The sequence below is a fragment of the Pipistrellus kuhlii genome, unplaced genomic scaffold, assembly GCF_014108245.1.
Source record: "Pipistrellus kuhlii isolate mPipKuh1 unplaced genomic scaffold, mPipKuh1.p scaffold_m20_p_24, whole genome shotgun sequence".
Taxonomy (NCBI): domain Eukaryota; kingdom Metazoa; phylum Chordata; class Mammalia; order Chiroptera; family Vespertilionidae; genus Pipistrellus; species Pipistrellus kuhlii.
In genome coordinates this window covers 1,142,182-1,169,026 of record NW_023425523.1, presented here as the reverse complement: position 1 = coordinate 1,169,026, position 26,845 = coordinate 1,142,182, and the positions used below count along the sequence as shown (strand labels likewise).

The window sequence follows — 26,845 nt, the reverse complement described above, 5'->3', positions numbered from 1 at the left end:
AGACATCACGTGTGAATGCCATGTTTCCCCATCCAGTGACATGCTTACAGACATGTATTTCTTCATGCAAGCTTCTGATTCCTGGACACCGTAGTTCATTTCTGCATTTTTCATAGGTTGTGGTTTTGTTCTAAGTCAAATTTCACTCTGCATTCATGATTACCTTTGTCCTGTAACTCCTGGGTATGATTGTCATTCTAACATCATCCAAACTGGGACACTTTTAGAATGAAAGAGGATGCTATTTGTAAGCACATCCTGTAATTATGAATAAATACGGGTATAATGGACTTGGACTTTCTCTCTCTAGGTCATACAGTTATAGCAATTACTAGCTACCATCGCTTTAATATAATCCCTTGCCACTAATTAATACTAGGACATGAATATTCTTGATCTTATCATACATGGACAACATATATTTATTAGTTATAAAGATTAACTCCTCTAACTCAATTTTACAAGCATTTAAAATAGGGAAGAAGTGTGGCATTGTGGTTAAGAGCATGGCACTGCAGAAATGAATCATGAACACTTTTTACCTAAAAGAGTCAATAATAGGAAGTCTAGTTATCGGAATGGAAGTTCGTCTTCGATCTATCCCGAGGCAGCCATAACAGTCTAAAACTCGACCTTCTCTCTGTCTGTGTGCCCACACGGATGTGCATGCACTTCTCTTCACCACAGTGGGGCCGCGTCACGTGTGTTTTTCTTTAACGTCGAATCCCAGAGATCCTGGCAGGCCCCTTAAAGGTTCCCTGGGACATCATACACAGAGGAACTGGGATTCATGTGATGGTGAAACTCCTGGGGATCGTGCAGGTGGCTTTCACGGTTTTGCTGTAAAAACAACACTTTCGGGGAACATCTCGGCACATGTCACTCGGTGTCTGCGCGAATGGAACGGATTCCCAGAGCGGAGTCTCTGAGTGCGGGGCTGCCCCTCTAATCCTGCAGGAGCCCCCTGCGCCGCGTGCCCCGCACACACTGCCTTATCGTCACAGCGAACTGTGTGCTTTTAGAAGTGAAATGACCTGGGAATGCAAGTTCCCCGAACTTAAAACCTAGGAGTTAACACCCCTCGGGTGACACACGTTTCTCCCCTCGTGTGTCCGCGGCTGGATGAGCTTCCGGTCCTTTTCTCCGGCTTCGAGAGCAGCATCAGCTGGTGGGACCGGTGAGCCAGGCGCCGTGCCAAGGGCTTCCCACAGGTTGTGCCCGTGAACTGTCCGAGCTGCTCTGTGTTATTGTCATGATGTCCCCGCGCCACAGGGAGGGAGAGGATGTCTTAGGGAGCAGAGGAGTTGGCTCTGTCACACTTGTATGAGTGACAGAGAGCCAAGACTCACCCTGAAGGGGCGGGACTTTGCATCCTGACCTCTGAGCGTGGCCCCGGGCGGCCAAAACCAGTTTCCTGGGACGTGACGGCCTCCAGGGCACAGTGTCCTGCGGGCCAGTGAGATGGCGCGGGCCAGGGCAGCCCCCGTCCCGGCTTCTGGCCCTCCGCGGACCGGCGCTCTGAGCCGTCCACGCACAGCAGCAGGGAAAGTCTTGAAATAGTCAGCAAACATGGAGACCTTTCACAGAGCAATCGCAGCGTTTCCGGTGGCCCTGAAACACACAGTTCTCCTCTGCCTCCACTTTGGTGTTCATGCCTCTACATATGGTAGAAGCCTGCGCCCCCTTCGAGCTCCGGGTTGGGGTGAATTGTGCTGTTTTTCTCAGAGGACTCTAGTCCGTGTGTAAATATGTATTTTTTTAAATAGCTGAGTCTCACGTGTCAGTCTGGCAGGTTCACTGCCACGTTAAGCCGGAGTCAGTAAAGTAGACCGTCTTTAGCGCTTGGTTATTAACCTGTATTGTATCGGAATCAAACTCGCAACTCCCCACTCCTTGGAATTCTTGATTTGCTCATTTTTCTTTCTTCTGCATGATGCTACAGCTCTTAACAATTAGACCGTCCAAGTTCAGTTTCTAACCAAGTCGTAAGCAGATTAAACTGCATTTTCCCCGTGTGCGCGCGCATGGGCAGGCGTTGTGGCCCGTTCCTGCTTCCCCGCTGCCCGCAGCTGCCATCGGGAGGGTTCTGGGGCCTCGCACCACGATCATCGTGTGGCAGTGGCTGTCCCAGACCTCGCATGCCTGGGGGTGGGGAGGGTGAGGGGCAGAATTACATTCGATGGTTACACGTCCAGTTACCCGGCATTAGCATCTGCTCTACACGCTCTCGCCCATTCACTTCCTTTCCTCGTCAAGGGCTCCGTCATGCCAAGTGAGGCTCCGTGACCGGCGTTCTCGTGTTGTCATGCAAACCCGTGTCTGCTGGTCTAGTGCACAGACCTTTGGACTCTCAAAACTTGTTTTTTTAGTTTTATTTTTTGTATTTATGTATTTATTTTATTATTGATACTATTACAGATGTCCCTCCACTTATCCCCCTTTAGCCGCCTCTACCAGATTCTCAAATTTAAACAATACATATATTGATGTTTGGCCTGCCAGCGTGGCTCAGTGTTTGAGCATCAACTGATGAACCAGGAGGGCACAGATTCCTGGTCAGGGCACAGGCCCGGGTTGCAGGCTTGATCCCCAGCGTGGGGCGTGCAGGAGGCAGCCGCTCGATGACTCTCTCTCTCTCTCTCTCCCATGGATGTTTCTCTCTCTCCCTCTCCCTTCCTCTCTGAAATCAATAAAAACTGAGAAAAATTAAAAACGAGGTGCCTGAATGTGCCGCGCCCTCTCCTGCACGACACTGTGGTAAGTCACATCGCATGTGTGCACCTATTGTATGCGAGATCACTCTACTCATTTGCATCACACGTCTTCACACCATCGTAGTCTCAACGTTCCTCAAATAAACACACCTCCTCTCCAGATGGACGGACTGGGGAACATAGCGCTGTGTGCCTGTTACATGTGTGTCTCCCGCAGAGACGGGAACTCGGCTCTGTCCAGCACAGGACGACGGCACAGTCCGTGGTCAACGTGTTAACCACCGACCTCTCTCTGCAGGCACGGCCATCCGGCCCATCGCCCTGAGGGCCGTGACCGCCATCGCGCGCGCCCTGCCTGGATTTCCCATTTTGGCCACGGGTGGGATCGACTCGGCTGAGAGCGGCCTTCAGTTCCTCCACAGCGGAGCGTCCGTCCTGCAGGTATCGCCGGAGTCCCGCCCCCTGCCCTCCCGTGGTCCCAGGGCCTCCGCGTGTGAAGCTCTGCCCCCAGGCTCAGGCCAGGTGGCTGGCGCCGTTCTAAGGGCTTCTCTGGCAGGAACGGAGAACTGCCGGACCCAAAAAAGATGGTTTGCACTCGGAGCCTCCCGCAGGCCTCCCTCCCTGCACGTTTCTAGACATGGCGCTGGGTTTGGTGCCCACAGTTCTGCTCGGGCTGTGCTGTCCGGTCCTGACCGCTCTCCCCAGTTAGTTTTGAGAGGACGCTGAGTTTTGGCTTGTGGTGATGATGGCGTTCTGGGGCGTGGCCACGCGAGTTCTTGAATGGCCTCTCTCCGCCCGCGCTGTGATCTTATTCTGACGGGTCCGGATGAGACTTCCAGATGTTTCCAGGCTATGTGGGGACCATTCTTTTGACATGCACTGCGTCTTTCTGCTTTGGGGCAGTGACTTCTTTTTGCAATGACAGCAAGCCCGACCTACAGCCTGGTGTCCCGGTGCACACACCATGTGCACAAGGCCACCCTCAGCCTCAGGCTGGGTCATCACCCCGCAACTCAGTCACAACAAACTGGGCCCTCCCAGGGGACCTTCCCTGAAAGGACCCAGTGCTCATGCTGGTCCTGGTGTTTCTGTGTATCGTGTGAGTGTGTGTGTGTGGTGGGAGGAGAGAGAGAGAGAGAGAGAGAGAGAGAGAGAGAGCGAGAGAGCGAGAGAGTTACATGGCATCAGAGTTACAGTTCAGGTTTGGAGACAGGGACGTGAGTTGTTACAGATTCTAATTACAAGTTAAAAGTCATCTCACTGTAGGAAATTAAAAATGGAGACAATTAGAGAAACATTCCAGTTGAAAGAAAAATGCATTCTGGGAAAAGCAAGAAAATCTCCCGATAGGAAAGCAAGCTCCCCCCTCACAGTCCCGGTGAGCCGGGCGGATCGATGGCATCAGCTGCCGCGTGGCCAGGCGAGCATTAATTTGCAATTATGCAATGACCGGCTCCTGCAGGGCCGACCTTTGACACAGTGACCTTCTGCTGAGAAACTCTGTGGTCGTTATTTTTTTTTTTAATATGTTTTTATTGATTCCAGAGAGGAAGGGAAAGGCAGAGATAAAAGCATCAGTGATGAGAGAGGATCACTGACCAGCTGCCTCCTGCACGCCCCCTACCAGGACCGAGTCTGCAACCGGGGCTTGTATGTTTTTAAATAAAGTAAATAAAAGTCTCCTAAACATTTCCTTCTAAGGCAAAACCACCCTGAATGTACTAGCCTTTAAAAGCAGGCTCATCCATTTGTTTCCCTAACTGGTCTTCAGACATTCAGGAGATTGGCCTTTCTGTGGCAGTAGGTCTCCTGTCCATTTAATGATTTCATGGCTGCTGGGTCCTTCGAAGCTTTCAGACCAGATTCCCAGTAAAGCCCCGCCCATCCCTGTTCACTGGCCCCGCCCCGTTCACTGGCCCCGCCCACAGAATCAGGACAGAAAGACACGGCTGCTGTGGGCCTCGCCTGTTGAATCTGACACATCTGACCGAGCACCCAACAGGTCTTGGAGGTAAAATCTGGGGCACGCAAACATACGCCTTCATTTTCCCCAAATCAATCACGCCGTGTTTGTCAGACGGAAGGTGTCAGACCTGCTCCGTCCACAGCGACAGGCGTCGGCTGTCCTCGTGGGCGCCTGTGCTGGTGCAGAGCCGGACAGGCTTGGTTGTCCCGCTCCAAGGCCGTGAGCGTAACCTCATTACCGTCTCCCCAGTCAGCCAGCGAGCCCGGGCACTCACTCCCTCCCATGCCCCCGGCCCCGCACGGGTAGGAGGGGAGAGCCGGAAGCTCCGTGGCCAGGCCCGCCAGGCCTCGCGCGGCCCGGTCCTGCAGATGGACGCTGAGACGGTGCTGCAGTCATCGGCCGGATGCTTCCAAAACTCCCAATGACAGGAGCCATCAAGAGAGTCTAAAAAAGCAAGGCCTCTCCAGGGCACGCGGAACACCCCATGATGAGGTAGTTTCCCGCATCCCAGCTACAGGGCATCACCCATCGCTTTATTTACAGCGTGACGTGTTACAGACGAGACTGAAAAGAAAAAACACACACAAAATCCTGCCTCTCCCGCACTTCTCTGTCCTGTGCCTCACACGCACCGTCCAAAGCAGTCATTGGCGTGAAGCCCAGGGTGCGTGGATCTGTGGGAGGGGCGCGCGTGTCAGGTGTGAGTTCCTGCTCCCAGGCCGAGCCATTGAACTCAGCCCTCCTCGGTCACACAGCCCCGCTCCGGGCGCACCTGTGTGAGGAGCTAATTGTCTGCAGCACGAAAGCGGCCGTCTGGTCCCGGGCGCTCCCCCCTCCCCCCGGCTCTCCCACCACCTTCCAGACGGCCCCCTCCAGCAGCCGCGGAGACGGACAGCGTCCGGCCCTGAGCAGCGGCTTGAGAAAAGGCGGGGGCTGCCCACGGCCTGGCTCAGAAGGAAGTTCCGTGGGACAAGAGAATAGAGGAACGTGTGGGTCGCTTTTGAGAAATAAAGATTTTTTTTTTTTTGAAGAAATGATATTTTAAAATTGCCTAGTGAGCCCGGCCGGCATGGCTCGGTGGTTGACCGTCGACCTCTGATCCAGGGGGTCACAGTTCAGTTCCCAGTCAGGGCTCAGGCCCGGGTTGCAGGCTTGATCCCCAGTGAAAGGCGTGCAGCGGGCAGCCGGTCCCTGATTCTCTCACCGCTGATGTTTCTTTCTCCCTCTCCTGTCCTCGCTGAAATTGATAAAAGTGTGTATTTTTTACAAAAGAGCACACAGATGGGGTGGAGACCTCCCTCCCCCCGCCGGGGCCACGGGCTCTCCCAGTTGGGATGCACAGTGTCTAGTGTCCAGTTGTGTCAGCGCCGCTTGGCGGAGCCCAGCATCTCCGGGGGCAGTGAGAGAGCCCGTGGCTTTGTGTCTTCTCCCTGGAAGTAGTCAGTCAGGCCCTGGGAGCGCGGGCCGACACTCACCACCGAGCAGCCGGGCCTGGGCCCAGGGTCCTTCCTCCCGGCGTGCCAGACCTGACTCCGGGGATTTCCGCCAGGTGGGTCTCAGGTGAAGCAGCCCGCGGTGTCCCTGCGCCCGGCACACAGCGCCCGGCACAGATGCCAGGTGTGCGGTCTGGGGGTTTGGACACTCAGGCTCACATTCCTCATCCCTGCGAGCTCTGGGGCTGGGGCGCCCCCCCCCCACGCCCACCTGTGGCGTGGCCCGCGCACAGGTGCCCGGGGAGGGGCGGAGCGGGCCGCGGGGGCGGCCTGACGCCGCTGTCTGGCAGGTGTGCAGCGCGGTCCAGAACCAGGACTTCACGGTGATCCAGGACTACTGCTCCGGCCTGCGCGCCCTGCTCTACCTGCGGGCCGTGGAGGAGCTGCGGGACTGGGACGGCCAGAGCCCGGCCACCCCGCGCCACCAGAAGGGGAAGCCGGTCCCGCGCATCGCCGACCTCGCGGGAAAGGTAGGTGCCCGCCGCTCCAGGCGGCCCCAGGCCTGCGCCCGCTCCGCGCCACCAGGTCGCGGTTCCCTGGCACCGTCTTGGCCACAGAAAAGCCGGCGCCCCGGGCGGGGGGGGGGGGGGGGTTCCAGGGGAGAATCGTGCGGAAGCGGCCTGGTTTCAGCTGTGCGGTGGTTCCCAGGCATGTGTTGTTGTGGTTAATCCTCACCCAAGGGTATTTTTTCCATTGGTTTCTAGAGAGAGAGAGTGGAAGGGAGGGAGGAGGAGGAGAGAGACAGGCATATGGATTGGGGAACCAGTAACCCAGGTACTTGCCCTTGAGCGGGAAATGAGCCCCAGACCTTTCTGTGTGTAGGCTGGTGCTCTAACCATTGAGCCACCGGGTAGGCCCCTGCTTATATTTTTCTAAAACCGATACAGCAAGGTCCTATACGAGAGAAAGCCCGGGGTGTGTACCTGAGATGCCTCCAGTCCGCGCTGGCTGTGGAGTGGCTGCCATCCCCCCGGGGGTGGGTCTCTCCATTCTTCAAGGCGCTCTGGCAAGGTCCCCTCCTCTCTCTGTTTGCCGGATAATCAGATCACTGGGGCCGGAGGCACGCTCCTGATGTGAATCCAGGCTTCCTGGGCCTAGGTGTAGGTGTGTGTGTGTGTGTGTGTGTGTGTGTGTGTACCTGCAGAGGAGAGGTGTCCATTAGCAATGCCTGCACGGGCCTGGAGCAGCAGAGGTGTGGGATCCATTAGCAATGCCTGCACGGGCCTGGAGCAGCAGAGGTGTGGGCTCCATTAGCAATGCCTGCATGGCCTGGAGCAGCAGAGGTGTGGGGTCCATTAGCAATGCCTGCATGGCCTGGAGCAGCAGAGGTGTGGGGTCCATTAGCAATGCCTGCATGGCCTGGAGCAGCAGAGGTGTGGGGTCCATTAGCAATGCCTGCACGGGCCTGGAGCAGCAGAGGTGTGGGGTCCATTAGCAATGCCTGCATGGCCTGGAGCAGCAGAGGTGTGGGGTCCATTAGCAATGCCTGCACGGGCCTGGACCAGCAGAGGTGTGGGATCCATTAGCAATGCCTGCACGGGCCTGGACCAGCAGAGGTGTGGGGTCCATTAGCAATGCCTGCACGGGCCTGGACCAGCAGAGGTGTGGGATCCATTAGCAATGCCTGCACAGGCCTGGACCAGCAGAGGTGTGGGGTCCGTTAGCAATGCCTGCATGGCCTGGAGCAGCAGAGGTGTGGGGTCCATTAGCAATGCCTGCATGGCCTGGAGCAGCAGAGGTGTGGGGTCCATTAGCAATGCCTGCATGGCCTGGAGCAGCAGAGGTGTGGGGTCCATTAGCAATGCCTGCACGGGCCTGGAGCAGCAGAGGTGTGGGGTCCATTAGCAATGCCTGCACGGGCCTGGACACAGGAGCACAGGTTTCACCCTGTGGCCTGCAGCTGCCTCGTTGACACGCTGTAACCGTGCGGCATTGGCACTGCTCTGCAGCATCCCATCATGCTTTTCAAAACGACGATTCCTCCTCCCTCCTCGCTCATGAAATTGACATCTAGTTGACAAGGCAAAGAGCATTATTTCCATTGTCATCTTCATGAAGGTGGGGGGGGGGGGCATAATTCCTTGCACTTCATCAAATATGCTGCTTTAATCAAAATGTGCCTTATTCATATTAATTCTGTGCTTAGAACTTGTACAAAGTGCTTTCCTTCTTATGCATAACTTACCCACATTAATTCTGCTGTTACTCTTGAGCTGGGGAAAAGAAAAACAGGGTTGTGTTTTTTTTTTCTTGTTCTGGGTGGGGATTGAGAATCCGTAAAGAAACCGTCACCCTGGCCTGTAGATAAAATTTGCATTCCAGTCCCGTCCTTGAACGCACCTGCCGTCCTCCCTCCTAAGAACTCTGTAAAACCAGCAACGCTTACTGCGAGCCAGCGAGCTTGGCTCCTAATCCTGATTTTATGGAGAAAGGCAGAACCTCTCTGTAATTCTGAGCTCTGCCCTGCGCTTCTCCCTGAAAAAACACGCATTTGTTGTATTTCTGCCTAAGCCCATCTGCCCACTTGAATAAAAGGAGTATTAGGTAAAAAGATAATAATTTTCTGGCAAGTCAAGGAGTCAGAAGAGGCGTTTTGATCATGAGTCAATACAAACTCTAATCCCAGTCAGGTCTATGCCAACTTGTCCTCATCTAAGATCTGAGGAAAATGTAATGTCCGCTGTTTGGAAGTTAAAAGGGGGATCTGTTTTACCAAAAGGAAAAAAAGATTTTAAAAATCCAACGAGCCCTACTGAAGGGGTTGTTGTTGGCTCTCACTGGACATGGACCATGACGGCGACTGAACAGCTTCACCCAGACACTGGCATCGGAGGAAGGCCGCCTCCTGGGGGCGCTGCCCTCCGCCTGGTCCCAGCACGCAGCCCCCACGCCCGTGTGTCACCGTGGCTCCACATTGTCCCGGAACGTGGTCAGGACGGGCTGGGGGCACTGGGACCCTGTCTCCCCCTCGGAATCCAAACCCTGTTCCTCTGCACAGCAGCTCTGCGCTGCGCATTAGGCTCCCAGCTGGTGTGATTACCGCAGTCATGCAAAATAGAGAAATAAACAACTGGGGTGTTATCACTCTCCCCCCTCTGAGCTGCCAGCCACTCGGGCCCCTCGGCCGCCCTGGTGACAGTCAGCATTGACGCCGATGGCACAGGCTGACTCCAGGGCCGCGCCAGCCCCGGGCTGCTCCGCGGGCGCCTTTTAAGAAGAGGCTCCTCCGGCGCTTCGAACGGTTTTAGGGTCATCCTGAGTGCAGGCGAGGGCAGGGGAGGGACTGCATCAGAGGAACTAGGGAGGCCTCCAGCTGAGGGTGGGTAACAACAAGACACGCTACCCTTCAAGTCCTGCTTTATCAGCGGGAAAACAACAGAAATCACCTAAACACGCCCCACGGGCGCGGCTCCGCGACTGAGCGCTGTAATTAATACTTCATCCGTGCGTCTGTCGGGCCAGAAAAAGTTACTTCTTAGAGTAGCAGAAACACTAATTTACTCCGCTTCTGTTTTTAAAATGTGTTTTTATTAACTTTTATGGAGAGAACAAGGGAGAGAGGGGTAGAAACATCAATGATGAGAGAGAATCACGGCCCCGCTGCCTCCTGCATGGCCCCACTGGGTATCAGGCCCACAACCTAGGCCTGAGGCCTTGACCAGAATCGAACCTGAGGCCCTTCAGTCACATGCTCTATCCACGCAGCCAAACTGGCAGGGCCGCGTCACCGATCTCAGTCACCACAGGGGAAGGTGAGCTGTTTCATTGGCCAAATTCAGGGCCAGGGCTGGTGTTACTCGGGCACGCCTGGGGGGTAAATAGGAATTGCGTTGTGAAAAGTGGTAACGCATCTAAAAGCCTGCGCTTCTCATTCCTCACCGCCTCACCGCGGGCAGGCACGGGCCCGTGGCCTCTGTTCTTCTGGTCTACCCGAGGCACAAAGCAGGGCCCGTGACTGAATAGCAGACGTTTTGCTCCCACTCAAATGGCCCGCGTGGAAGAAGTGACGATGAGAATCTCAGGGAAAACCCCAACCATCTTGCCACTCTGGAAATTTCCCCCCCTCGTTTCAGTCTATTTGTTGCAGAAATGAAAACATTACAAGTTGAAAAAAAACAAAAACAAAAAACAAGTTTCTTATAACTGAGCCGCCATCTGTCCGGTTTGCAATGCCACACTCACTGAGGGACAGGCCAGCCCACACCTGCAGCTGAGGCCACCCCCCACAGAGGGTCGGCTGGACCACGCACACTGTCCACCCGTAGCCCCGATCCCCTACCTCGCTCACAGCCTCCATCCAGACGGGACATGGTCGCTGGACACAGAAAATGCCTTGGAAAGCTCCCGTCGATGAGAAATGGGTTCGTGACACCTGGGGAACTGGACACTTAGCATGAGGTCATGAGGCTTTTTTAAAAAGTCTCCTAAAGATTCGATGGAAACTAAACTCGGAAAAGCAGGGAAAGATGAATGAAGGAATAAAAAACCTCCAGAGTAATTGCTGCTATGCATTCATGTACATCCCCTCAGTTAATAATGCTCTGATCCGTTTTAGGGCCTCTGGGTAGTTGATTTCCTTACATTCGAAAGGACCAATAAAGAAGAATTTCATAAATAAGCCGGTATATAAATGTGGTGTCAGGAAGCATATATATTTTTCTTCATCGATTTGCTTTGTTTATCGGATTTGGGACGAAAGAGAGTCCTCTGGGCTGTGGAAGGCACGATATTTCAAACCCTATTCAGTGAAGTTTTTTACTGGTTTCCTTAAATTCACTTGATGGTACCAATTTCAGAAAATAATAAAGGGCCTACTGGCGATGAACTCGCCAAACCCCAGCCTTAATGTTAAAGCAGAATTTATTAGAAAAATAAATTTTAACTAGAGCAGCGCGGTGAGCTCTGTGTGTGTGCATCTCAGAACCGGCTGGTCTGGGAAGCAAATATGTCGCTGAGATCTAAAAAGACCAGGTTTTCAGAACGCAGATGGGGACGTACAGTGTCACTGTGAGCATTAAAAGAAGTTAGTCAGCATCCCAGCATCTGGGAACCGAGGTTTTACCTTTAAAACTTGAATGATGTGTCAGGACCACGGCTCACTAGTGGCTGGCCCCGTGATACATCCACCTTCACTTTGAAGATAATAGAGCATCGTCTGCTCTAACGAGAGCCCAGAATCGAAGAAAAATATCGGGGGGTGTAAAAATACCGTGTTTACTAATCGGTACCATTGAGGGCTGAAAAGTCCATCAATGGCATTAGGAAAACAAAAGGGACCATTCACTAGTCTCTACGATAGCCACACTCTGCTTAGACCAAAATATAGTTCTGCTGCCTGGCAGGTTTGGCTCATTGACCGAGCATTGACCTATGAATGAACCAGGAGGTCAGGGTTAGATTGCCGGTCAGGGCACAGGCCTGGGTTGTGGGCTCAATCCCCAGGAGAGGGCGTGCAGGAGGCAGCCGAACCATGATTCTCTCTCATTGTTAATGTTTCTATCTCCCTCTCTCTCTCTCCCTTGGTCTCTGAAATAAATAAATATATATATATATATATTCGTTCACACACAGCATTCACCACATTTCTGTAGTTATTGGAAATATACACTGAGTGGCAGATTAGTGTGACCACCCCATCAGTACCTCGTTGGGCCCCCTTTTGCCTTCAGCACTGCAGTGATTCTTCTCGGCATTGTCTCCACGAGATGCTGAAACGTGATGTGAGGAATCTGACTCCATGCCTGAGGCATAGCACTGTCCAGTTCTGTGCATCGGCTGCCTCCTGTACGCCCCCTACTGGGGATCGAGCCCACAGCCCGGGCATGGGCGCCTGACCTGAATCGACTTGGGCCCTTCAGTAGAGGGCATGCAGGAGGCAGCCAATCCATGATTCTCTGTCATCATTGATGTTTCTGTGTCTCTCTCCCTCTCCCTTCCTCTCTGAAATCAATAAAAATATATTTTAAGAAAAAACAAAACACATGATAAAGGTGAGGGAAGAGTCATCATTTGCAACTCAGTCCAGTGTTTCTAACACGGACCATGTGATACCAAGCCCTGAGGGTTCTGCCTGAATCTGAACCAAAGCTGTGTCCCAGGAAAGCGCCTTGTGAATGGCCAGGTCCCTCCTCCTCCCCCTGCACAGGTGAGCAGACCAAGGTAACGGAGTCCCGGCTCTGCCACAGGCCGCCAGCCGAAGCGAGAGCCCAGCCCACCTCCCACTGTTCCCTTCCCCACACCCCCCCCCCCCAGAGGAGCCCCTCGGACGGGCGGCATGCTGCAGGAATACAGCTAATCAAACCGGCATGGCCCCCATCGCCCTCTCACAGCTGCCGACGCTCTAGCCACTGAACGGAACCTGTTTGGCCGCTGCCAAATCTCCCCAGCCTCTCCGGGCATCCGCCTGAGCTCGTTAACCTGGAGGCCAGGAAACAGGGCCGCAGTGCAGGTGTTTTGCATGGAAAGTGTTCTGTGTTTTCCTAACGATGGCCGCGGCCCAAGGTGCTAACCTTTGCGGTTTGCGGGATGAGGACACAGGACACACGGAGCCTGGAGCCAGGCGGTGTCAGTGGGTGCGTCCCGGGGGCCCCTGGCCCGCGCCCTTCCCCATAGGACCTGCTGATGCTGAGACCAGCATACGGCGTGGAGCACCGTCTCTCCGGGCTGGTCAGGAAGAGGGGAACAGAACGGCCCATCACTGGCTCAGACACACAGCCGCTGAGTGCAAAACTGACTTTAATGCAAATTCCAGCTTCTGGGCCAGTCACAAATGGCGGCCTGCCACGTTCACTGTGGAGCATGAACTACTGCTGCTGCTTTTCCTGATAGACACATCAGATTTTTTCATCAAAAGCGGTCTGCGTGCATGCACTGGGTTAAACGAATAGTTCCATGTCATTCGTTTCAAATGTTTCGAGGTCCCACTCCAGGGTCCGGACTTGCATGCCTGGGCACCCCCTGGTGTAATGGTAACGCCAACCGCCCGCCTCCCGTCTCGGTGTTTGCCACTGTCCACCCAGGGCCATTTCTTGACAAATTGCTTGCTGTTATCAGTGATTACACACTGAGTTTCCAAGTCTAGGACACGGCGAATGCATTCCCAGACAAAAATAGGGGTCACATATATGCAGTTGGTTACTCTCATCATCGAGGGATGAACTGGACAGAACAGACTCCCCAACTGAGTTCCCACTCTGGTGGCCAGCAGGGGGCACAGTGCAGGGAATTGGGGGTGGGGAGCAGACTTAGTGATCCCATGCTCCCAGGCCTGTCGCCCACACTTTGGATGTGAGATATCCAGCAAGTATTCGGTCTTCCCAAGTTTATTGGAGATCAGTCCTTTGATGGTGGAGTCTCTTTGTTATTGCCCCCGAGTGTCGGTATTGTGATTGAAACCAGCTTTCCGGGACACGTGTGTGTCAGCCTTTCCGTGACTGCAGCCTTCCCTCTGACACGGCCCTGAATGAATGACAGAGACATCTACAAAGTTAATAGCAATGGCCGTTGTGCACGTACCATGTGGATGTTACTGAACCTTTACTAGAACACAGACCATACCTCGCCCAGAGTAGGCTTCTGATATGGCATCTATCTATCTATCTATCTATCATCTATCTACTATCTATCTATCTATCTACTATCTATCTATCTATCTACTATCTATCTTCTATCTATCTATCTGTCTATCTTCTATCTATCTACTATCTATCTTCTATCTATCTATCTATCTTCTATCTATCTATCTATCATCTATCTATCTATCTATCTATCTATCTATCTATCTATCTACTATCTATCCATCGATACTATCTACCTACCTATCTATCATCTCTCTATCAGCCTTTAGGCTAAGAATCCCCTCATTGGAATAGGGTTAGGGCTAGGGTTCAGGTTTATCGCTCGCTGTGACATGTGCTGACCACCAGGGGGCAGTGTGGAACAAAGGAAGGCCCAGGCCTGCAGCTGGCAGCCACTAGGGATCCTGCTACCCAGGCACCATTTCATGCACTGGGCCTTTGGTTTGTTGACTAAATGGCAAAAGATAAACAATGTAACTGAGTCATATGTAAATATGTTGTGTGTATGTGTGTGTGGTGTTTCTCCACCCCCCCCAAAAAAAGCCAGTTCTTAGGTGAGAAACATTCTTTTTTGTAAATATTTTTACTGATTTTTAGAGAGGAAAGGGTGTTTTTGCACATGCCCAGGTTGCATGCTCTACCTTCAGTGTGGAGCATGCAGAAGGCAGCTGATCCATGATATTTCTCTCTTCCTCTCCCTTCCTCTCTGAAATCAATTAAAATATATTTTTTTTTAAATGAGCACCTAACTGAGCCATGGAGAGGCTGTGTAATTCAGATACGGCAAACATGGCCGACCACTGCAGAAACTCACAGACAACACCGGCCGGCTGGGCCTCACGGGGTGGTGTCCTGCTCAGAACGCAGAGAGACTGTGTTGGCGCTACTATTACCCATCTCTGGGACCGTTGGAAGTCATCGTGGTTTCCATTCCGCTGCTTCATTTCTCTCCCCGAGGATAGAGGAAAATCAGAATGGGGTCCGGGTGGAGAGGGAGAGGCGTGGGCAGCTTCACCGTCTGCCTGGGCCCACCCACGCGGTCTCAGCAGCAGTGAGTGCCGTACGCGGTGGATGGTGCCCATTGTGACTCTGTTCCATGTAGGAATGTATTTTAACACGTTAAGTGCCATGTCAGTCACTTTCAGTCTGGACCAGTCAGTCATTGGTGCCGCCAGCATATCAGTGAAATCGGATGCCAGGGGCATGCCCCTTCACGTGTTAATGAACATGTGTGTGTGTGTGTGTGTCTGAGACACACGTGCTCGGTAGGATGACTTCGTTGAATAATGAGCAGAGCCAGGTTAGATTCCGGTCAAGGCCATGTACCTGGGTTGCAGGCACATCTCCAATAGGGGGTGTGCAGGAGGCAGCTGATCGGTGTTTCTCTCTCATCGATGATTCTAACTCTTTATCCCTCTTTCTTCCTCTCTGTAAAAATTCAATAAAATACGTATATTTTTGAAAGGAATAATGAGCAGAGCCTGGGGCCAGAAGCTCGTGCTCCAGGCACAGGGCACGGAGCCTGTCTCAGACCCACCTCAGGTGCGGATGCGTCCGTGTTCGTGTCCCCGCCCTTCCTCTCCCGAGGGCTCACTCGCCTTCTGTGTGTTGTCCTTACAGACACTGCCAAGCTTCGGGCCTTACCTCCAGCAGCGCAAGAAGATGATAGCGGAGAGCAAGGTGAGGCTGAAGGGGGAGGACGAGGCCTGGCAGCCCCCGCAGAGGCAGCGTTTTACTCCCAAAGGGCCCGTTCCCGCCATCAAGGTAAGGAAGCCACAGAACACACGTCCGTTCTGCTGTGTCAGTGTGCCATGTCCTCCCCGTGTTTCCTGACTGTCCGGTGTGTCTGTGAGTTTTTGCAGTGGGACCTAAACAAGGGCCGTGGGACCTAAACGAAGCTGCTGGCCGTCCCTCCCACACCCCTTCTCCCCCGCCCCCCGAGTCCCGTGTCTCATGAGGAGCCCCGCTCGCCCTCCTCCGAGCCAGGAGCGAATCTCGGCCTGAATTCCATCCTCCTCATCCCACTCCCCACTCTTGATTTTTTTTTTTAACCCATTTCTATAGATTTTTTAGAGAGAGAGATGAAGGGAGAGGAGTAGAGAGGTGAAAACATCGATGAGAGAGTCACTGACCAGCTGCCTCCTGCACGCCCCCCACTGGGGATGGAGCCCACCACCTGGCCTGTGTCCTGACCGGGAATCGAACCGTGACCTCCTGGCTCAGAGGTTGGCACTCAGCCCCTGAGCCGCACAGGCACCAGCTTACAGGTGCTGTGCCTGCAGTGCGTGGCGGGAGGAGCCGGGAGAAGAGGTGAATCTAAGAGGAAGGAATCCCTCCCTCCGGACGGGAGGGCGGTCTGGCGGGGAGGCGGGCGCGTTGGGGGGCCCGCCGGTCCGGTCAGACGCGGGGGACGCGCTCCGGGGACGCGGGCGCGGGCGGGAGCTCTGCCGGTGACCGGTCCGTCCGCAGGACGTCATCGGGCGGACGCTGCAGCACCTGGGCGCCTTCGGGGACCTGAGCACCGCGGAGCAGGTGGTGGCCCTGATTGACCAGGACATGTGCATCAACTGCGGCAAGTGCTACATGACCTGCAACGACTCCGGCTACCAGGTGAGCCGCCCGCCCGCCCTCGGGGTTCGGGGGCTGAGCATCCACCTGGGAGACGGGTTCGATTCCCCGTCAGGGCCCAGGCCCCAGTCGTGGCTCGATCCCCAGTGTGGGGCCTGCAGTCTGAGTTTCGGGAGAGGAGAAGGGTGACCAGGGCCCGTCGTGGATGTTTCTCTCTCTCTCTCTCTCTCTCTCTCTCTCTCTCTCTCTCTCTCTCTCTCTCTCTCTCTCTCTCTCTCTCTCTCTCTCTCTCTCTCTCTCTCTCTCTCTCTCTCTCCCCCTTCCTCTCTGAAATCAATAAAAATTACCACATTTCCTCAAGTCCTGACGGTTCCCAGCTGGAGGCCTCCCTGGCCCTCACAGCTGAGCAGCAGCCAGGTGGCCGGCCCGGCCTCGGGCTTCCTCCCCTGCGGACGCCCTGCCATCTGCCGGGCATCCCGAACCTCCGCCGGCTCCGAGCTCACCCTCTCCCGCTCTCCTCCAAACACCACGCTGGATCCACAGCCCGCACAGCGAGCTCGCCTCCCGGCAGCAGACCCGGCCGTGGGGTCGGACGGCAGAAGGCTGAGCCGTCTCCCACGGGGCGGACGGAGAGCAGCCGCGTTGCCACGCGGCCCCAGGACAACCCCGTGGGGAGGCCGAACATTCCATCTCCAGCGGGAAGGCTTTCTCTCTGCGCCGTGCTCCATCCTCCCCTCCTCGCGGGCAGCACGACTGTTGCCATGGCTGCACCAGCCTGGGCTTAGCTGGCTGCAGGGCGGAGGGAGAGCTGGCGGGCCCCGGAGGGAGGGGTGTTCCTCGCCTGGAGGGGGCGCTGTGACAGCGATGGCCTCTCTTTCTGTTCACAGGCCATCCAGTTTGACCCCGAGACCCACCTGCCCAGCGTGCGGGACGCCTGCACGGGCTGCACCCTGTGCCTCAGCGTCTGCCCCATCATCGACTGCATCCGCATGGTTGCCAGGACGACCCCTTACGTGCCAAAGCGGGGCCTGCCCCTGGCCGTGCGGACCGGGTGCTGAGGCGATGGGCGGGCCTCTGTGGCCCCCGAGGCCGGCCCCGTGCGACGTCTCTGTCGGCGGTTCGGGCCAGCCCTTCCACCTGGAAAGCGAGGGGTCGTTCCCAGATAAGCACTGATCGCTGAGCAAACGCCTAATCACATATAATTTAAAAAGAAAGCCAGCCTGCCACCGGGCCATTCGACGGGCGGTCCTAATCGAGTAATTCTACGGGGACGGTCGCTAATCACAGGGCAGCAGTCAGTAGGTGGCCACCCCCCAGCGGTCAGGGGCAGAAGGTGCGTGTTTGGTGGCGACGGTGTGACCGCTTCCAAACGCCCCGGGCTGAGCTTCGTGCCTGCTAATCGAGCGAAATTGAGGCTGTGAGCACAAAGTGCCGAGGAAACACTATCATTTACACGTTAATTTTCACGCTGTGTCCGAGCACACACAATTAGCTCCAGGAAGCACAGCTGAAGGACGTCAAGTGCCTTCCTCACGGTGGCAGGAAGCACCCGGGAAAGGCGTTCGCCCAGCTGAGCACAGGCCCCTGGGGGAGTCGCTTCCCTGGGGCGCGGCCGGACGGCGGAGGATTTTGACAGTTGATGTCACTCCGCCGTTCGCTGCTCAGGCTGAGACAGTCACCCGTGAATCCGCAGCACTTCCTTCTTTAAACCTTAAACTACGTCCCCAGCGACGTGCGGAGTGGGGTGGCGCTCTGGTGATGCCCGCCCGCCTTCCTGGCTGCCTCCGTGAGCACTCAGCATGGCGCACCGCCGGCAGCCGAGGCCCGGGGCCCGGGGCCCGGTGTCCGGAGGGAGGACGGGTTGGCAATCGGTGTTCAGGGAGCTCAGGCCTTCAGCTGCTCGTCCCTGTCAGATTGAACCTCAGTCACAGAATCAAAGAGATCAATCTATTTTTCTGGCACGGCCACACCGTATTTTTGCATTTCTCTATTTTCATAATCAGCCCGCAGCACCGCAGGTCTCACGGGGATCCGCACGCGGGAAGTCACAGGAAGGACACGTGGCGTGTTTCCGTGATGAACTCGGGGTCTCAGAAAATACAATGTGTGATGCTGCCCGCTTTAGAAATGGCATGTGATACAGTCTGTGATCACACACCATCCAATAAACTTCCAATAAAATGTCATCACGCCTTCTGGGCACGTGGTCCTTTGCCTGCAACCCGTGGAGCCGTTCGGAGTGATTCCACGGGAAGACACCACACACACACACACACACACACACCCGTGTGCACTGAGGTCTGAGGAGGGCGGTGATGGTCTCAGACACACACACACCCGTGTGCACTGAGGTCTGAGGAGGGCAGTGATGGTCTCGGGGACACACACACACACACACACACACCCGTGTGCACTGAGATCTGAGGAGGGCGGTGATGGTCTCGGACACACACACACACACACTCACCTGTGTGCACTGAGATCTGAGAAGGGTAGTGATGGTCTCGGACACACACACACACACACACACACACACACCTGTGTGCACTGAGATCTGAGGAGGGCGGTGATGGGCTCGGACACACACACACACACACACCCCTGTGTGCACTGAGGGCTGAGGAGGGCGGTGATAGGCTCGGACACACACATACACACCCGTGTGCACTGAGGGCTGAGGAGGGCGGTGATGGGCTCGGGCACACACACACACACACACACACACACCTGTGTGCACTGAGGGCTGAGGAGGGCGGTGATAGGCTCGGACACACACACACACACACACACACACACACCCCTGTGTGCACTGAGGGCTGAGGAGGGCGGTGATAGGCTCGGACACACACATACACACCCGTGTGCACTGAGGGCTGAGGAGGGCGGTGATGGGCTCGGACACACACACACACACACACACACACACACCTGTGTGCACTGAGGGCTGAGGAGGGCGGTGATGGGCTCGGACACACACACACACACACACACCCCTGTGTGCACTGAGGGCTGAGGAGGGCGGTGATGGGCTCGGGCACGCCGGGCTCCTGGCGGTGGCTCAGAGGCAGAGCCGCCTGGAGGGCAGCCCCCGCCACCGTCCCCACGAGAGACACACTCACTTCCCGTTGCTGCTGCGATGGCTGTGGGACGTCCCCTCTGTCCCTCGGGGCAGCTCACCTTCGGACTCGGTTCCAATGAACAGTGAGCTCGCGTTCTCAGCACAGAGCCCACAGGCCCACAAACTGCCTCCCCGTGGATGCCCACCACCGTGCCCCCTCGGCGTCCGGGGCCGTGGGCTCGGGGTTTGGGGAGGAGGCGCTGGGCACAGGGGTGTGTGGGGCCGTGGGCTCGGGGTTTGGGGAGGAGGCGCTGGGCACAGGGGTGTGTGGGGCCGTGGGCTCGGGGTTTGGGGAGGAGGCGCTGGGCACAGGGATGTGCAGGGCCGTGGGCTCGGGGTTTGGGGAGGAGGCGCTGGGCACAGGGGTGTGCGGGGCCGTGGGCTCGGGGTTTGGGGAGGAGGCGCTGGGCACGGGCGCATCCTCTTCGGTGTGCGATGGCGGAGGGAGCCGCAGGGCCTCACGCACCCGCTGGTCCTCACAGTCCCGGGCTCTGTGCCTGCCGCCGCTCCGGGCTGAGGCTTTCTTGTCCTGTTGTTTGTAGGACACGTAGTTGAACGTGGCTGGGTGGCTGGCAGAGACTCAGACTAGAGGGAGAAGGAGCCACGTCCTCGCGAGAGACCAGCTCGGGCCCCGCTCTCGCGCGTGGCTCCGCAGGAGCAGCCCCGTCCGGTTAGTGACGTTTCCCTTGTCTGCGAAGCTGTGCTCCGTGTCCCCCGTTGGCGTGGCCGGGCACGGTGCCCAGGGTACCTGAGCGGGCATGGTTCTAGATGTTTCTCTGAGGGAGGTTTGGGGTGAGGTGGACATGGATGTTGGTAAACCCGGGGTGAAGCTAACGGGAGGTCGGCCTTTTGCTTGAGGTGGGCCTTCAGCTGATTGGACGAGGCCCGCCCGCACGACCTCGGCTCCAGCTCCCAACCCTACACCGCTTTCATTCTAACACTGAGAAACAGGTGATTTGTAAAAAGAAGTCTGGGTTTGTAACGGCGAGGAGAGGCTGGAAGATGTGGGGAGAGGCGGCGGTCTGACCTGTGTTTGAGGAAGCTGACGGGAGCGTCTTGGGGGCCGTGGTGGGACTCGGCGGTGATCTGGATGCTGCTGGGGAGACGCTGGGGTCTGGGCCACACCTGCAGGGGCGGAGGGTGGCTCTGACAGACGGAGGTGGGGGGGACGGGAGGAGGCGGGAGCCGGAGCCGGTGGGCGGGCGCCCGTGGACGGAGATGGCGTGGAGCAGTGCCCACCGGGGCCAGAGACCGCCTGCCGCCTGGGCCGCCCTCTCCCTCCAGCCCGGCCACCGCCTGGGGACAGCGGCCCCTCGTGGTGGGAAGTTCCGGGTCCTGTCTCCAGTGCGATTGTTGGCCCTCGTGGTGTGGGCGGGGTCCTTCTCTCAGACAGCACAGCCTGCCTGGCCCGGCCGAGGGGTCGGTGGCCGCTGGGGCTTGCCGCCCGGGCCCGTTCTGTGCTCACAGCTTCCAATCCTGGCGTGCTGTCTGCAGGAGCAGGTGTCCGCACGGGGGCTCCCGTGAGGCCGGCCGAGGGGCGCCGTCCATCAGGGGCGTGATGAGCAAGCACCCAGTCCTGTCCCCGCCGCCCTGTCTGCCGGGCGAGCTGGGAGGCCCTGGGGTGGGAGCGCGGAGGCTGCTGAGCACACACGGCTTCCGTGTCGCCGGGAGGCGTGGGGCCTACGGAGAGACCTTCAGCTCTCCGGCCCGGCTGTGCTGTCGCCATGACGACAGCATCCGCCGTCTCCCTGGCACCGGAGGACGGCGGCGTAGGTGCGCTCTGGCGTGGTCCGTCCGCGGCTGAGGTCCCGGCCGCTTTGGGTGCTTGCTTCTCCTCACACCGTGCCTCTCCCCTCCCCATCTCACCCGGCGGTTCTCCACCTGCCGGGAGCCACGCCCCTATTCCTTACCCGGACTCCCGCTGGCCGCGTGGGCTGCTCTCCCACGCCCCCGCGTGGGGCACGGGCTCAGGCCCGGCGGGGAGAGCCGTGGGGAGGAGGTGCGCTCGGAAGGAAACGGTCGTCCGTGACGAGGAACCCGCTGGCTGGTGGCTTCCTACCTGGGGCTCCACGGCCACCGGCGTCACTGTGACTCCCGAGCGGGAGCCACGTCCAAAGGGGAGCGGGTGCTGCTCCAAGCGCGGGCGCAGCCTGGTGAGGGGGTGACCCGTCCCCCAGGCCAGGGGGAGGCGCTGCCCGAGTCCCTCCAGCTTCTCTCTCGAGGGAGGAAGAGGCCAGTTGCCCCTGCTGAGCCCCCTCTGAGCATCCAGGTGGTCAGAGGCCGAGGCAGGCCTGCCCGGAGTCCAGGAGGCTCCCGGGCTTCTCCCAGCTCCTGGCACAACAAAGAGACTCTGATTATTTCCCAGTCGACAACCATTACTTACGTCCCCCGGAACCTGACACTTTAAAAGTGAAGACAGCCAAAACCGGTTTGGCTCCGTGGATAGAGCGTCCGTCTGCGGACTGAAAGGTCCCGGGTTCGATTCCGGTCAAGGGCATGTACCTTGGTTGCGGGCACATCCCCAGTAGGGGGTGTGCAAGAGGCAGCTGCTCGATGTCTCTCTCTCATCGATGTTTCTAGCTCTCTATCCCTCTCCCTCTCTGTGGGGAAAAAATAAAAAATAAAAAAGTGAAGACAGCATTTGCATAAAACAGAACGTGCTGCTAAAGCCTCAGCAGAAGTAACCGTCTCTCTCATCTCCCCGTGCGTCCAGAGCTTCGGGGAACATCTCACGGAGCATCAGTGAACACAGCCTGGTTTGTTTGTTTCTTTCTTCGAGTTTATGGAACTTTCCAGCCAAACGTCTCGCAGGAAATTGCTGTCCCCAGGGACACAAAGGGCTTCATACGCAGGACGTGCAGAGACGCAGACGAGCAGAGGGCGGTTAATAAAGCTCACACGGCTCCAGTCGGACGGGAGGCGGGATTCTGGACTCCCTGGCGATAAGGAGAACGCGGGCGGGGCCTTTCCAATAACCCCCCAACGATAACGGCCCCCAACGCCCGCGGGACGGAAGGCGGCGGCGGCCTGGTTATCGCTGACGTTCAGAGCCGAGGCCCAGACAGGGAAATGAATGTCCGCCGCCTCCGCTTGTCCACGGACGCGCACGCACTCCGGCCGGCCAGAGAGCCAGCCCGCAGGGCAGACGGGGAGGGGGCGTCCGTCTCCTCCGGGCTGGGCTCTGGAAACACAGGCACCTCCTCCTCCTGGTAGACCCAGCGAGGAAGGCGGCACACACCCCACTGTCCTTCCCTCCGGACAGCACCCCCTGCTGGAGAAATTAAAAAGACGCCAACACCCGGGCCGGCGTGGCTCCTAAGGGGAGCATCCACCTATGAACTCTGAGGTTCCATTCCCGGTCGGCACAGGCCGGGGTCTCGGGCCCCATCCCCAGTGGGGGCCGTGCAGGAGGCAGCCGGTCCATGATCCTCTGTCATCATGGATGTTCCTCTTCCTCCCCCTCTCCCTCTCCCTCCCTCTCCGACAGCATCAGTAAATACATACACACTCCGGAGGCCGGGGGATGGAGGATGACCTTCTCGGGCAGAGCAGGTCTTCAGAACTAAACACAAACTGGAAAGCACTGCCTTCCGGGAGCTCAGTGCACCGAGGCACGCCCCCCCCTCCCCTCGGTGGGTCTGCGCCATGAAGACGGGGCTCCCTCTGCGCCCCGCGCTCACGCAGAGCCTTGCCCGCACAGCCGGTGCCTGTCTTCCCGTGACGGGAACACGCCCCCCAGCGGTCCCGGGTGCGAGCCCGGCCGGCAGGGGCAGCCCCGCCTCTCCAGACGCCTCCGTGGGGTTTTCATCTTTTTTCTCCGAAATGGGGACGAGCTACTGCCCTCAGCCTCTCCGAGTCCTCTCCCGCTGCTGGCCGGTGCTGCTGGCAGCCATTGCGGCCGTGCAGACTCTGCCAATTGCTTTCCTCCTTGACATTTCATTTTTAATTAAAAATGACATTTTAATTAAAAGGAAACACATGTAGAGTAAACAGAGGAGCTCGCCAGCCGCCGGGAGCCGCGCTGTCCTGTCGGCCCCGCTGACCTCCCGGCTCGCTGGGGGCTGCGCCGGCTCCGCCACGAGCTCCCCAAGCGCATTCTTTTAAAAACGTCTGTGCTGGTTCCGGAGCGGGAGGGAGCGGGAGGGGGGAGGAAGCCTGTGAGAGAGGAGCCTGGGGCGGCTGCCTCCTGCACGCCCCCCACTGGGGCTGGAGCCCGCAGCCTGGGCCTGGGCCCTGACCGGGAATCACACCGCGACCTCCGGTTCCTAGGTCAGCACTCACCCCTGAGCCCGCCGCCGGTGCACGTGTTAAAGAAAGAACTTTTTAAAAAGCCGGTCCTGGGGCAGGAGGACCGGGCTCCGGGCCACGGCCGGCGTCGGGACTGGGAGAGCGGTCGCCCAGCCGCCCTGTGTGACCCGTCTGCCGCCCGCGTGTCACACGGCCCCGGGCGCCCGCGTGTCGAGGGGAAGGGACAGCGGGCGGGAGGTAAGCGTGAGGAGGGGACGTGTGACAGCCGCCCTCTCCTTCTCCGAGCGCCCAGCACCGGACCGGACGGCATGAGCACCCCCAGGGCGTGTGCCCGAGTCAGTGTGTGTATGTGAGCGTGTGTGTGCGTGTGCATGTGTCTGTGTGTGAGCGTGTGTGTGCGTGTGCATGTGTATGTGAGTGTATGTGAGCGTGTGTGTGCGTGTGTGTATGTGTGAGAGTGTGTGTGTGTGTATGTATGTGTGAGTGTGTGAGTGTGTGTGTGAGTGTGTGAGTGTGTGTGTGTGTGTGAGTGTGTGTGTGTGTGTGAGTGTGTGAGTGTGTGTATGTGTGAGTGTGTGTGTGAGTGTGAGTGTGTGTGTATGTGTGTGTGTGAGTGTGTGAGTGTGTGTGTGTGTGTGTGTGAGTGTCAGTGTGTATGTGTGTGTATGTGTGTGTGTGAGTGTGTGTGTGTGTATGTATGTGTGAGTGTCTGTATGTGTGTGAGTGAGTGTATGTGTGTGTGTGAGTGTGTGTGTGAGTGTGTGTGTGAGTGTGTGTGTGAGTGTGTGTATGTGTGTGTGAGTGTGTGTGTGTGTATGTATGTGTGAGTGTCTGTATGTGTGTGAGTGAGTGTGTGTGTGTGTGTGTGTGAGTGTGTGTGTGTGAGTGTGTGTGTGTGTGTGTGTGTGTGTGTGAGTGTGTGTGTGGAGCAGAGCCCGGGGAGAGCCTGCCGGGTGGTTGGAGCCTGGGAAGCCTCTCTCCTGCCGTTCCTCTCCGCTGGCCTGTCTGCTCCCCTGACGGCCGGTTACCGTGGCCGCCTCCCGTCTCTGCAGACCGGAGGGAGGGATTCCGTTTGGGTAAGAAACGGAAAGGCGCTTCCTCCCTGGGCTCCGTGCTCCCAGGAGGAGCGGACTCTGTGGCCTCGGCCGCCGGGGGAGGGCCCTCCTGACGGCCCAGCCTGGTGGTTTGGTGTCTGGAGGCGCGGGGCCACATGGGGTGGTGCGTTACTCGCTGATTTCTACCTGCGTGTGAGCGCCGTGCGGACGAGGACACGGCTTAAGAGGAATTATCTCCCGGTTTTAATAGATCACACACTGAGTCTCAAGCTCCAAATTCAACAGAAAATCAAGCTAATTGTTCATTTCCCCCAGGATCTCCCTGCGGGGCAGCGTCCTCGCGGGAAGCCAGACCGTGAAGCTCCCCGTTCCCGGCCGTAGGAAAGGGTTTGTTTTCCTCGGTGTGATGAGCTCATCGCCCCACAGCCTTTTGTACAAAAGCTGACGGCCCTCCCCACCCCACCCCAGCCTGTTTGAAGTTGATTTTCAAAGCAGGACACAAGCGATTAAGCTGAAGAATTCTCAACCAAATCAGACTCTTCCCACCCAATCAGCCAAGTTCCTCTCCAGCCATCGGCCAACCCTTCCCTGAAAACATGACCCGGAAACACACAACACAGACAGCGCTGAGGGGACCATCGGATGTTTTCCCCAACAGACACTGGTATTCTTCATTATGTTAATCTACCGTGCCTTCCTACTGTGAGTTAATCTACTGCGGGTTTTCTGCACAACCCTGAGCTCCCCGCCCCAAACAAGGAAAGCATGCTCACCCCAAACTCCTGATTCAGCTAGAGCCCTCTGTCTCCTGTGTTTAAGAGCATTTCAACCCAAAACATGACAATAGAGAGTCTCTCAAAAAAAAAAAAAAAAAAAAAGTATCCTGGCCCAGCCGGGTGTGACTCAGTAAAGTTGAGCATCGAACTATGAACCAGAAGGTCAGGTTCGATCCCTGGTCAGGGCACAGGCCCAGGGTGCCGGCGTGATCTCCACTGTGGGGTGTGCAGGAGGCAGCCGGTCTGTGATTCTCTCTCATCACGGATGTTTCTCACTCCCTCCCTCTTCCTTCCTCTCTGAAATAACACCTATAGATCTTTAACGTAAGAGTTACAGCCCCCAAAGGTGCGGTGCTGTGAAGTCTCTGAAGGCGCCCGAGAACGGGGAGAGTGCCCCCAGCAGGGTGGGGAGGGGCAGAGGACGCCGCCCCCAGCTCACTGCTGGTCCCTCGCCACCCCCGTGTCTCTCATTTGTGAATTGCTGCATCGGTCTGCACACATTTGGAAAATGACTGCTTTCCTGCAATTTCTGGAAGCGTTTGCGAAGTGGTCTGATGAGTGTTAGGGAGAAATTGCATTTTAAACCACCTCCGAACCCTCAGAGCCCGCGGCACCGGCTCCGGCTCCCGCTCCCGGGGCCGTTTGCTTTATCGAGCAGCGTGACGTGGACCCTGCGGGCCAAGGTCTGCCTGGCCTAGCGCGGGCCCCCGGGTCCTCAGCCCGAGGGGCTGCTGTCTGTGGGGGCCTCTGCCGGCCGCTCCCCAGGAGGCTCTGACCCCGGAGTCAGCTCTGGTTTGATCAGCGGGGCCTTCCTAGGTGTGCAGAGCGGCCACAGCGTCTGGACAGTCCAGCCTCGGGCTGAGGAGAGGGCGCAGTCCGCTCCGGCACAGCCTCCCAGCACCGTGACAGCCCACAGCCGCGGCTCTGAGCCTGAACCTGTGGTCTGAGTGACGTGGGCTGGATAGGGTTCAGGTGCACGTGGTTGAGTAGGATGGAAACCCAGGAGGATGTTGTCAACATGTGGAGCAGGCCCTTCCTTTGCCTCGTGGCATCGGCTATAAAGTAAAGACACGGCTGGTCATCCGAGGTGCTGTCGCTAGCTCTCCATCAGAGGACAGTGTCCCACCCAGGCCGGCTCCATTCCCTCGTCTTTTTCCAGCCCTTCACGGCCCCTCTCGGCGTCACCGAACCTGGCGGAGCTGGCGCAGCACATAAGGTGCCTGGGGCTGAGCGTGCCATGGCCCTGCCCGCCCGCCACACCTGGGCAGCGCAGGCGCGAAGACCGCCTTCCAGAAAGGACGGGTGTCTGGACGCCCGTGCCTTCCGTCTT

The 26,845-nt window shown here is 57.3% G+C and overlaps 1 protein-coding gene across 2 annotated transcripts in view; it reads left to right on the top strand.

Moving 5' to 3' along the window:
• The window catches only part of DPYD (dihydropyrimidine dehydrogenase), a 319,614-nt gene extending 293,350 nt beyond the window's left edge, over positions 1-26,264 (top strand). The window contains exons 19-24 of one of the 2 annotated variants that reach the window (XM_045586822.1): positions 3,013-3,155; positions 6,464-6,643; positions 15,371-15,514; positions 16,220-16,360; positions 17,206-17,415; positions 26,241-26,264. In XM_045586822.1, coding sequence (XP_045442778.1) covers positions 3,013-3,155; positions 6,464-6,643; positions 15,371-15,514; positions 16,220-16,360; positions 17,206-17,376 — 779 coding nt within the window. In that variant the 3' untranslated portion in view covers positions 17,377-17,415; positions 26,241-26,264. Of the gene's footprint in view, positions 1-3,012; positions 3,156-6,463; positions 6,644-15,370; positions 15,515-16,219; positions 16,361-17,205; positions 18,505-26,240 lie in introns of those variants that run through there. The other variant, XM_036452548.2, reaches the window with a different exon arrangement.
• Positions 26,265-26,845: the final 581 nt, after the last annotated feature.